This window comes from Lampetra fluviatilis, chromosome 23 (genome assembly GCF_964198595.1).
Source record: "Lampetra fluviatilis chromosome 23, kcLamFluv1.1, whole genome shotgun sequence".
NCBI lineage: Eukaryota > Metazoa > Chordata > Hyperoartia > Petromyzontiformes > Petromyzontidae > Lampetra > Lampetra fluviatilis.
Genome location: NC_136297.1, coordinates 6,762,194 through 6,774,657, shown reverse-complemented (window position 1 = coordinate 6,774,657; position 12,464 = coordinate 6,762,194). Strand labels below are relative to the sequence as shown.

The 12,464-nt window shown below is 45.5% G+C and overlaps 1 protein-coding gene across 1 annotated transcript in view; it reads right to left on the bottom strand.

The window, feature by feature from the left end:
• The window catches only part of LOC144940865 (uncharacterized), a 38,233-nt gene extending 27,032 nt beyond the window's left edge, over window positions 1–11,201 (bottom strand). Inside the window, exons 1-4 of the mRNA XM_078867357.1 lie at window positions 10,761–11,201; window positions 3,242–3,295; window positions 2,589–2,624; window positions 571–642 (exon numbers count right to left, since the gene is read on the bottom strand). Of these exons, the coding sequence (XP_078723483.1) occupies window positions 571–642; window positions 2,589–2,624; window positions 3,242–3,295; window positions 10,761–10,850 (252 nt within the window). The 5' untranslated portion in view covers window positions 10,851–11,201. The remainder of the gene's footprint in view (window positions 1–570; window positions 643–2,588; window positions 2,625–3,241; window positions 3,296–10,760) is intronic.
• Between the last annotated feature and the right edge of the window lie 1,263 nt (window positions 11,202–12,464).

The window sequence follows — 12,464 nt, the reverse complement described above, 5'->3', positions numbered from 1 at the left end:
TACTAGCGATCTCCTACAGTTAGGGTTCGAGTTACGGTAAGAGTTCGATTTTTGTAAAGTTTTTTTAACGAGTCAATGGAAAAGGAACTGGTCAAGAATCCCAATGCGAGACTGCCCTGAAGCAGAGCTTTGAGACTCTGCAGTTGCCCTGGATAACTGATATTAGTATTTGGTATTATCTGATGAACGAATAATGAGGAACTATCTCAATCTCAGAGGTTAACCAGGGCTGTATAGAGCTCTGATGGGCAACCGCCGTGCATAAAACAGTTGTTACAGGCTGCCAGCAAAGATACGCTACGGGCAGCAGAGGGCAGTGCACACATACGGTACTCCTTCCCATCACATCTATGTTCTCCACCTTCACTCACCCGCATTGACCAGCAAGGTGAGGTATGGTCTGAACAACCCCCTACAGCCGGCACGACGTGGAGAGGCCCTTATCCGGCAGTGGATTGACACAGAACTGTACGTGTCCGTTCGTATTATTATTACTACTACACGAATATGCGTTGACTTTGAACAGCCCAGTGTTTTTGAAAAGACCACTCAAAAAAGCCGGTCACTTACGTCAATGCCAGGTAGGCCGGGTGGGCCCTGAGGTCCCCTTGGCCCCGACTGTCCAAACTCTCCTTTGGCACCCTGCAAACGCCGACCCACAAGCGAAGTGACAACGACGACAACGATGAAGAGGCGTGGGCTTGTGGAGCGTCTGAAAGTGACGGCATCTCAAGACGCTGTAGAAAAACACGGAGGCAGCGCACGCACCTCTCCCTGAGAAACAAAACAAGTCGCGCAAGCAACACATCGACGTTTCAAATGCAAAATGGTGGCGGAAGAGTTGTTGGGATGGGTCGATGCTGTGGCAGGCAACTCGATGGAACGTCCCAATTTTAAATGTATACAATTCCCACAACCCTCCGCACCTCCGATTAGCACTGCTGGCTATGCAAGGTGCCAAAGAAGTTAAACATACAGTACATGCATACGTGCCACTGTGGGGGAGTATGTACGTTGAACTTCTTTCGCACCGTACGTAGCCAACCGTGCTAATCGGAGGTGTGGGGGAAGGACAACCCTTCAGACGCTGTCTTCTCGACAGACCTGTTCTTCAGCTGAGGACGGCTGCTTGCGTTGTGGCCGAAACGTCGTGAGAATTATATTTTATTATGTTTTATTTTTATTATGTTATTATTTCCCTTCTACGTGACATTACAGAAAGAACCAAGAAGACAAACAGCAGTTCTAAAGAAATGAGTTTTCAATTTAGATGTGAAAGTGCATAGCTCCAGTGGCTTCCTAATATCGGAAGTAAGAGCGTTCCAGACAGCTGCAGAAGCGCATCTGAAAACACGCGATCTGGTGAATAATGGGCAACACAAATTAATACAGAGAAGGAAAAACAAGTCTGTGAACATTATTAGGCTATGAACTGAATAACAATGGAATGTTAATTTGGCAAGGTTGGGAAATTACACTGGTTCTAAATATCCGTGGGGGTCACCGGCCAGTGCTCAGGCTCACGCTTCGCTGAGACTGAGCCAGAGGTGATCTTCATGGGAGAGGAGCACCGCGACACCACAGCTGGGATCAGACTGAGCCGGGTTTATGCCGTTTAACAAGGGCGAAACAACTGTGTACATTAGAGGTGTAACGATTCAGCCCCCCCCCCACCTTCCATCCCCTTGCGATTCAATGAATTGTGGTGGATTCGATCCGAGAGCGAGGATCCACATTGCATCATTGCGGTGAATGGAGCAGCCTCACGTGACCAGAGAAGTCGTGTGAACCAATTACATACAACGTCTATGAATTGAAGCCTTGAATTGAAGAACACCATTGGAAATTTAGCAAGAAAAACGCCGTGTTTGTCAGTGCTGCAGAAGCAGCATTGACAACATATTCATCAGTAACACTACCCTATGAGGACAAATTATGTAACCGGTGAATGTTGTGTGGACATTGCAGAAATACTGCCCGAAACATTGCCCGTCATGAAATTCTGCTATAACATCTTTTTTTTCCTCTTTAGGGAAGTGTTATTGACGAATGGGTTGAGTATTTCACGAGAGTCAAAGGACAGGAGACCCTGGTGAGTTTCTCGGAAGTCCAGTGGAAAGTCAAGAGGCTCTGGCCAGGTGGTCAAGGAGGACATCCCTTGGTTTTTGGCAGAGATGCCCAGGACGACGCAAGATTTTATTCTGAAATTATGAAAGCACACGGCCCCACGTGAGCGCCTATGAAGAGGTCAGCCAATGACTAAACCTTGTCAGATCTCAGCAGCTATGCAGGCTTTAGCGTTGATCTCGCTGGGAATAAGCGGCCACCATGGACAATCACGCTGTCGTGATTGGGCTGCAGAGAGCAGTCCGGCAAAAGGTACTGTTGTGCTGTACTTCTAAGCTTCCACATCCTCGTGCTTCACCAACCGACACTGACCAGTATGATCAAGTATGGTCAAATAACCTCCATTGGCCCTCATGGCATAGGGAGGCCTTCATCCAGCCTTGGATTGACACAAAGGGCGGCACATGTGCATAAAGAAGTCAGGCGATAAAACTATGGTTATGACCGACTTAAAATCTCACCTTTCTTCCTAGTGGTCCGACCGGTCCCCTCTCACCCTGCACATAGACGGAGGCACACAAACACACACACACACAGACGCCACAGGGATGAGTGCGCTTTGCGAATGCCAAATATTGCACGCAACACAAAGCGTGTTGTGGCGATGGTGTGGCGAGCACCATGCATTTCTGACGTTGACCAAATACACAACCGAGCCGAGTATTCTCTTCATGCCGATGACACGTAGGGTGTAACGGTGAGCACACGGGACTTGCAATCGATTCGATCTCCCGGTGCGGCGGTTTAAATAAAGAGCAAGTTTCTTAAACCCCCCCCCCCCCGCCCACATTCATACAGCAGTATAATTGGATACACCATTTAGTCGATCGGCAGGGCTCATGCGGTGGGGCAAACTGTGGGTCCTCCCACCTCTTCCATGATGTCTTGTATGCGTGGAAGAGTCGGCCAAAGATACCCTCAAGAGAGGCTCTCCAGAGCTCTCTCGAGTGAAGGCCCTTCCACAAGCGGTGGAATATGCAAGTGATTGCGAGGCTGCACCTTTAACTTTTGCCACATTGAGGAGGCCCGCACCCGGTTTATTCACCATGTGCTCATTGGTTAACGTGGGACAAAAGATAATATGCGGTGCGGGGGAAACGGCGGTCTGACTCACGTCCACTCCATCGGTTCCAGGAATCCCCGGCGCTCCTTGCGGTCCAGGAATTGTCTGCACCGCACACACGCATACACGCACGCATACGCGGCGTTAGGCTGAGTCGACCTATGGGAGGCCCATGGCAGGCATGGATAATGACTGCTACTGGTGCACGTGGTGAGGAATTCATTTGTTCATGTAATTTTACATGGATTAATTTCAACATATTCACACGGATTTATTACAGAATATTGCACATGGATTAATTCAAAAAACATTCACGCTGATTAATTCCATCAAATTGCACACGGATTACTTCCAACAAATTTCACACGGGATTAATTCCAGAAAATTCCGCATGCATTATTTCCAGCAAATTTCACGGATGTTTTTTTTACCCCAGAAAATTCACACGGATTAATTCAAGCAAATTTCAAACATATTAATTCCAGAAAATTCACACGGATTTATTCCAGCACATTTCACACAAATAGATTTCAGCAAATTCACAGGGGAAAATTCCAGCTAATTCACACCAATTAATTCCAGCCGGGTGTGTTCAGGTCGGCAAACGGTGATATACAATCACACCCGACACATCTCACCCACTGTCCCTCTATGACCGTGGCCACTGAGTCATGTGCCACTTATCCATCCAGTCTACCGGTGTACAGAAACATCTTCAGCGACAAAATTATACCATGTCAGGATACGCATCATAACACTTGATATACTTAAAGATTTGTTTTTCCATTCTGCTTGTAAATCGAGAACTAAAAGTTCAACAATATTTATCAACATGTCATAAACCAGCAAAAAGTAAAATTCCCCTCTCCGAAAATAAAAAAAAATTGGCAAGGGGGCACGACCTGACCTGAAGAGTGGACAAAGATGTTTAATGCTGTTGTGATTGTTTTAGATTGCTTGTTCGAGACATCTATTGACTGATGACTGAATGACAAAAACATGTTTTATACACGAGGCTGTGAGGTGCCCATCAACCATCGCGAATCAATCCCATATATACATCAATGTCTATATACATCATTAACGCTGTGGGAAACTAAAACCAGAACAAAAACTAGGGATACCATGCACTAAGCCATGGCCTGTCATCGTGTTCTCATCTTCAGCCTGTCACAACTTCCCACTTCTGGGCAAAGGCCTCTCCCGGTTTCTGACATCCCCTTCTTTCACCCATTTGCCCCGTCGAGTCACGGCCTCCGAACCCTGTGATGTCACCTCCCTGCTGCTGCCGTTTCTCGCCCTTCTCTCCGCTGTTTCTCTTCCCTTCTCTCGGTCTTCACTCCATCGCTGATTTTGTCTCCCATCTTGCGTCAGTTGTTCCCATGATGCGTCCCCTGCCCCGTTTCCCGTGGCATTTTATTTGCTTTCACAACAGCAGCAGCATCATTGTGATCCCGTTGTTATTTTACTCGCAGAGTCAAGACTAAAGTTCCACAACATCTCGGCGAACAGGAATAAAAAAATAACCTAAACTTGGTAAAAAATAAAAATATACGTAAGGTGAAGGCTTTGAATTATTTTGGGCCAGCATTTCTATAGAGCTCAAATTTCCCTTAGGCAAAAAAAAAACAATTCGAGGAAGCCCTGTGAATTTTTTGGCGAAAAGCTACATGGGATGAGACAGATCAATTCTGGTCGGTGGCGGAGTCTCCCCAAAGGCCTGTGATTGGCCGATTGAAAGAGGTGATGTCGTGTGGCTCGTGATTGGTGGGTATCTTGACGAGCCGGCGGAGGGACGATGATGGAGTATAATGACCGATGTAAGAATTGATTAGAACGGTTGGCTACGTACGGTGCGAAAAAAGTTCAACATATATACACCACGGAACCAGACAAGAGACCTCTGACGTAGCTAACTCTCTTTGCAAGAGGCATAGATATGCATATGATTAAAATCAATTCTCACACACAAGATAAATCAGATCACATGCACGTGAATCAATTGTGTCTAGTTTAGGGCCATTTAGACATGCGAATGGTACATTTGGGCAAATGAAGCCAACACAACGCCACAAATGAGACAAAAATAGAAACAAGACATCTGAATCCATTAAAAATGTTGACAAAATAATCGATTTCTTGAATGAAATCGCAATCTCAAAATGGCAAAGATTCACTGAATCACTGTGTGAGTGGGGAGAGAGTGGTGAATCGTTACGTACGGCCTCGTGATGTCAGTGCAAAGCCCGACTACGTCAGTTCACAGTTCAATTTCTGCTCTAGCTGTCTGGCAATCGCTCCAGGGAATTTCCCAAGCGCGACAACCACTGATGACGAAGGCCCGATGCATTGCAACTGTGATGGGTGGTGCAGCTCCACAAATACTGTATACACAATCATCATCAGCCGCGGTTAAATCCACTGCTAGATGAAGGCCTCTGCCTGCCATCGCCAACCCACGTGGTCTTGTGATGCCACGCTCTATCTCCAATGTACCACCATTGGAACCTCATTTGCCAGTAAAAAATATGATAATTGTTTTTTTACCCTTCTATCTGGCAACAAAACTGACACCTTATTTTACAAGAAGTCATGTTTGCATAGACCACAATACCTGCAGCCATAATGCAAACAAAAAAGAGAACGCTGATAATATATGCACTGTCCTTGAAGTTGATTGGTCCACACCAGACAGCTTTCCTTAGAGCCCAGTCTCACATGCGTTGGACCAGATTATGCTTACCCCGAGCTCTCATACTCTGATGGTGCATTGTCTTTGAGTTGTGCGCCTTTTGTCGTCATCTGGTCCAACACCATGTGAGACTAGGCTCTAAGGAAAGCTGACTCGGGTGTGGACCATTCAACTTCAAGGACAGTGCATATATTATCAGAGTTATGTTTTTTGTTTGCATTATGGCTGCAGGTTTTGTGGTTTATGCAAACATGACTCCTTGTAAAAAAGGTGTCAGTTTTGTTGCCAGAAATAAAGGCAAAAAAAGCAATTATCATCTCCAATGTAGTCAATCCTCCTTGAGCTGCTATTTTTGTGTAAACCTCAACCATCAGCCACCATCCCTTCCAGCCCTAACTGTGTCCTGCCCAAGGCCGCTTATCTTAAGACCATCATATTTCTCCAACATGCGAATGTCCTCTGACCCACGCGTTACTTTTTCTACCTGTCAGCATAATTCCAAGCGTGCATCTCTCCACACTTCTTTGCGCAATTTTCAGCTTTTCTTGAAAATTCTCCCACGTTTCTGATCCATAAAATTTGAAATAAGTTCTAATCATTGCCAGCTCCTAGATGTTATGTTCAGTCAAGTTAATATAAATAAGTAAAGTGCTTTATTTTGTCTTCTTGGTTCTTTCGGTAAAGTCACGTAGAAGGGAGATAATAAAATAATAAAAATAAAACATAATAAAATAATACAATTCTCACGACGTTTCGGCCACAATGTAAGCAGCCATCCTCAGGTGAAGAACAGGTCTGTCGGAAAGACGTCGTGAGAATTGTATTATTTTATTATGTTTTATTTTTATTATTTTATTATCTCCCTTCTACGTGACTTTACCGAAAGAACCGAGAAGATGAATCCCTGCAGTCACGAAAGCTTTAAATCGAAATTTGCTTTATTTTGTTCTGGAAGGCCACAGAGGCGCACACTTCTTCACGAGGCCCTCCATTGGCAAGTCTGGCCACGTTACTCAGATCGAGTAACACTCAAAGCTTTACACAGATAGATTCAGAGAATCCATTGCTGTACGTCCATCTCATGGCCGACTCAATGCCCCACCTGGTATATGACTCACGTTTATTAAAACGTCCTTGCTTTTAGTCTTACGTGACCGCTGTAAACATTTTTCGATTTAAAGCTTTCGTGACTGCAGGGATTCATCTTCTTGGTTCTTTCGGTAAAGTCACGTAGAAGGAAAATAATAAAATAATAAAAATAAAACATTATAAAATAATTCTCACGACGTTTCGCCCACAACGGCTGCTTGCGTTGTGGCCGAAACGTCGTGAGAATTATTTTATTATGTTTTATTTTTTTTATTTTCCTTCTACGTGACTTTACCGAAAGAACCAAGAAGACGCTGTAAACATGTCCCATATCCCACGTGAAGTGGTTGCTAACCGTATCAGCCGCTTTGGCTGGGCTGACATTGAACAAGAGCTTCTGGGCTCAGTGGGCCTTAGCCAGAATAAACCGACTCGCTTATGTGCAGGCTGACTCCCATCCAAGTACTAACCAGGCTAAAAACTGCTTAGCTTCTGGTATCGGATGAGATTAGGCGACTTCAGGGTGATTCGGTCGTAGATAAATTATCTTCATTTACTCTCAGTCTTATTTAAGGTGAATAACATAATTTTTTTTTAATTAACCTTTCGTGAAAATATTACACGTCCGTTTGTGGCACAAACACTTTAAATACAATGACAACCAAGACAAATGGACCACGCAAATAATCAACTGACATGTGACTGCCACCAACGAGAATGTGAACTAATACGTAAACGGGTAACCAAGGAAGGCAGCGCAATAAGAGACGGAATGAAAGGATGAATGGGAAAATGAAAGAGTCAAGGAATGAAGCAAGGAGGGCGAGTGGAGAAGCGAGAGTCGGTGAGAGCCGTGGTCCCTTAGGTGCCCCGGACGTGTGAAACGGAGCGACGTTACAGAGGGAGTTCTGTTTGCCACGCACGCACGGACCGACACACGCAGACAAGACACACACACACGGACGCATGCGCGGACACACACCGACGCACGCAGGGGCAAAGACAGACACACACATGCATACACAGAAATGCACAGACCCATGCACACGGACACATGCAACCGCATAGATACTCACGCACAGACAGATCCAAACACAAACGGAAAGACGCGCACGCAGACACAAAGACGTGCACGCGCACATACAGACACATGCAGAGTGACGCAGAGCACACATACAACTCGTACACTAATTTTTAAAAAACCTGACCACCGCTGTTATTAAAACCACCTTATTACATAATACTCGGACAGACGCACGTAGTGACGGATAGACACGTGGATACGCAGCCGTACAGATTACTGATGCAGACACGCACACAGACCCACCAGACTGAATGACAGTGACCAGCACCTTCGTATGGTGCGAAAGAAGTTCAAGATACATACGAGAGCTCTACTCTTTCGGTCAAGCTCGTCACGCGATCTTTTTACATTTCGCCACACGGCAAGACCGTCAGTCGTCATCTGTGCCTCCCGTCAGCTCTTTGGCGACGATGATGAGAGCCCAACGAAAATTTTCGACACGATTCTATTTTCTCGAGCCACCTCCACTGCATCGTTCAGCCTCAATCCCTTCTCGTGAGATTAGGGATTTTCCCCCTTTTTTCTGGCAACAAAACAGGTCAGTTTAACACGTAGGCTTTCGCGACCGATATTATTCATAATATAGGTTTTTGGGTCAGATCGCGTTATTTATAAATGTGTCGTAACCCTCCACCACCCGACACGGCCAACCAGTAAAAAATGTGTCACCTTTTTCAAAGGACAAAATAATTCACTTCTTTAGCCCACCGGTGCGTTGAAGAGAGAATCAACAACATTTTACAATTTTAAAATGCTGTTGGTGGAGGGTTACGACACATTTATAAATAACGCGATCTGACCCAAAAACCTATATTATGAACAAAACAGCTGTGTTAAGATGTTAAAACACCAAACTGAAACCTTTCACGAGGAATCATGTGTGCGTTAACCGCAATACTTGCGGTCAGAATGCAAACAAAAAACATACTCTGATAGTATATGCATTGTCTTTGAAACTAATTAGTCCACACACTCCTGCCGACCCGTCGCTAATTCTCAAAGCGTCCCCACCGCCTCCACCTCCCGAGATATTTCTGCAGCATAACGACCGCTTTGTCAATTCCACCACAGCCATGCGAGCCGTCAGCTCGGTGTGAAGCAGCCAGCCGAATGCCCCAGAGAATCGCATCGTGAACCGTCGACTCTGCCAGCAATGCTCCTCTGTGCTCAAACCACGCTTTTGTTAATTTTCTCTTCTCGCCCCCCCCCCTTCACTGGAACAAACCTTCCTTACCTCCACATGAAGCAGTCACCTTCGCTCACGAGTTTCCACTCCTCACTCAAAACTCACTTATCGTTACCCCGAGCTCACCCCCCACGGCCCCTTAATCTCCCACCTCATAACCGCCACCGTTACTTTTCCATCTTCATATTCCCATTATATGGCTTTCACTCATTCCCCATTCATTCAATCCATTCATCGTTCACCGTCATCAATTTCGCTTTCACAGAATTCACGCATCACAGATTTTGCCCCCGTTGCTTCCTCTCACCTATTTTCATTCACCTCATCTCCACCATTACATTCGTGTGTACCACTGTCAATTCTTTGTAAAGCCGCCTTGGTTAAAAGGAACGATATAAATTCCTTTAAGGGAAGATAAGATTAGCGATGACAACACACCGAGCATTAAAATGCGCCGGTTCAGAAAACTCTTTGAGCTTAAATATACAAATGCTCACACGCGGAGGGATTTCAAAACTGTCCACCACTCTTGGGGTCTATTTCACTAAATAAAATGTTCATTCCTAGAGTCTCACCAACATATCCCTTCTCACAATGATGATAATTACATCGATCATACATTGATGCCAATATGCATAATATGAGTAATTTAATTTTGTTTTGTATCAATATGCCGCACTGTTTCTATATGGAATCTCGAGATGCGGTGAGGTTTAGCCGCTATGTAAATCCAGACCGTGCTGTAGTCTTTTAAGATTATTGTGGCAAAAACAAACTGACTACTCAGAGAGGAATAAAAAAAGACCGGCAGTAATTATTAGTATATTAATTTATATTTAACATTGAACTCTGCTTGTGTTTTTTTATATTCATTATCATTAGCAACATTACTGTTACATCATTAATCAACATCTCATCAATAGCAATAATACAGTCCAGTAATAATAAAATAGAGCGTATTACAGAATTATGCATTTATCAATAATGGATTCCTTAATCAGAAATCTCTTTCTTCTCAACAGCCGATTGAATATTTTGAGAGTGATGGATCCCATACCTTACAGAGTGAGAGTGCTAAAAGGCTGACTGGTGCGTATTAGGATTGGTGAGAGAGGTGCAGAGGCTTTGAAATAATGATGCCGCCGTTATCTCTATACTGTATCCACGTTATGTAATTGAGGTGTCTAGAAATGGATCGCCCTGTATAATAACAGCACTGGCGTCAACATCCACATGTGTAACTCTTCCCAACGATACTGCTGTTAAATAATCGACCTGGGGTCTCCTGTCTGAAAGTCACAAATTCTCCACAAAGTCACAAATTCTCCATGAAATAAAATCACAAACTGGCCCCAAAAAAGTCCAAATATCCTCAACAAAATTCGCTCAAATGTTTGTGAGCGTCCATCACGCATCAGGGGCCACGAGCTGTTTGACGAACGTCCGACAAAACGAGAAGCGCAACCTGAAAACGCAACCAAACAAAATAAGAAAGACCCTTGCCTCCATCTCGGCTCACCTGTGCTAAACTTTGCGTCGAGACCAAGAAAATCCACACAACGATGGAGACGAAATTGCAGGAACAGTCCGACCCTCGTGCGGCGGCCATGTCTCAACGCTCGGCAGAAAATCCCCACCAACTCGGCCCAGCCTGGGCTCCCGAAGCCAACGGTGGAAAAGAATCCACCCCCAGATCTTCCAACACCAAAAACTCAAGGGTGGTGTTCCTCCCCCCTTTCTACGACACGTTGTTGAGAAGTCGGCCTTGTCGAGGCTTCGTGCCACCACCGCCGCTGCTGCCGCCGCCACACATGCAGTTGAAGACCTCCTCAGCGTCAAAGGCCCCTCGGCAACGAAGGCCTCAAGCGACTCAGCCACAATCGTCGCGCCGTTCTAGGAAGCTAGGAAGGACCGAGTCTCTTCTACCCGTGTGGCCGTCAGCGCTAACCCTCTGAGACGGACTCCCGACAGACCTGCCCGGCTGCATGGACGTGACCTCACACCTCTTTCTTCTTTTTTGGACGTGGTTTGAGAGAGGGAAAAAAACACGTGCCCAGAGTGTGAGGGAGGGGGTGGCGGCGTGAGTGCGTACCGGAGGGAGCCGAGTGGCTATAACGGGCCTCTGTCAAATGTGATGGGGGATCGAGCTCAGATGCTAACGCGACCTGCGAAATTGGGGAATTGGGACCAGCCATATTGCGAACCCTGTTCTATATCCATGACGCGCGAAACGGCTCCTACATGTGCACACATCAGGCACCCTTGAATATGTATGTATGTATATAAAGCTTCTTTCGCACCGTACGTAGGCAACCATGTGAATCAAAGGTGCGGGGGAAGGACAACAAAAGCAGTTTTAAATAAATGAGTCTTAAATCTAGATTTTAAAGCGCATAGCTCCAGTGGCTTCTTCAGATCGGAAGGAAAAGCTTTCCAGACGACCGCAGAAGTGCATCCGAAAGCGCGCGACTCAGTGACTATGTTTGTTTGATGGCTAGTCAAAAGACTGAACATCAGCCACTTGAATTTGCCAACCTATAGCAGCCATTTGGTCATGCAAGCCAATCAGAGCCATTGCTTAATGCCAGTCAAACACACGAGGCAATCACACCAGCCATATCACGTGCATGCTTGGCAGGATTAGGTTCAGTTCTTGAACGTATTCTGAGCAGGATTATTTTTGATTCTCTGGTAACCATGGAATGAATATCTGGAGAGGATAGTTGTCTTAATGACGGCTTAGATGACTCGCTGGCCAAATGACTGGACGGAATGAGAGTTATGTGAACAGCTCGCAAGGTGGCTGACAGACTAGGCAGCGAGTAGTAGGCCTCGGCAAGGTAAGGTAATTTACCCTTTTTACCAGGTAAAAGGGTAAAGGTAAAGGGTGAAGATGTCGACATGCCAAGGGGTAAGGTAAAGGGTAGGGTAAAGGTAGCGCAAAGTATTACCCGGTAAATACCCTGCTTACTGCTCGCTAAAAGCTCCGTGGCGCAGTCCGTGGTTTCCATTTAAAATTGGAATCATCGAGAGTATTCTATATGATAAAACGCTCTACCTAGCATTGACCTGTTATAAACCTTTTTCATGTGTAGTACCCCAGTAATTACCCTGTAATCGGGTCATTTGTATGGTGTAAGGGCAAAAGGTAGGGTAAAGGTAGGCTCGTTGTTTTGACCTTTTACCTTTTACCTTACCTTGCCAAGGCCTAGTGAGTAGCTAG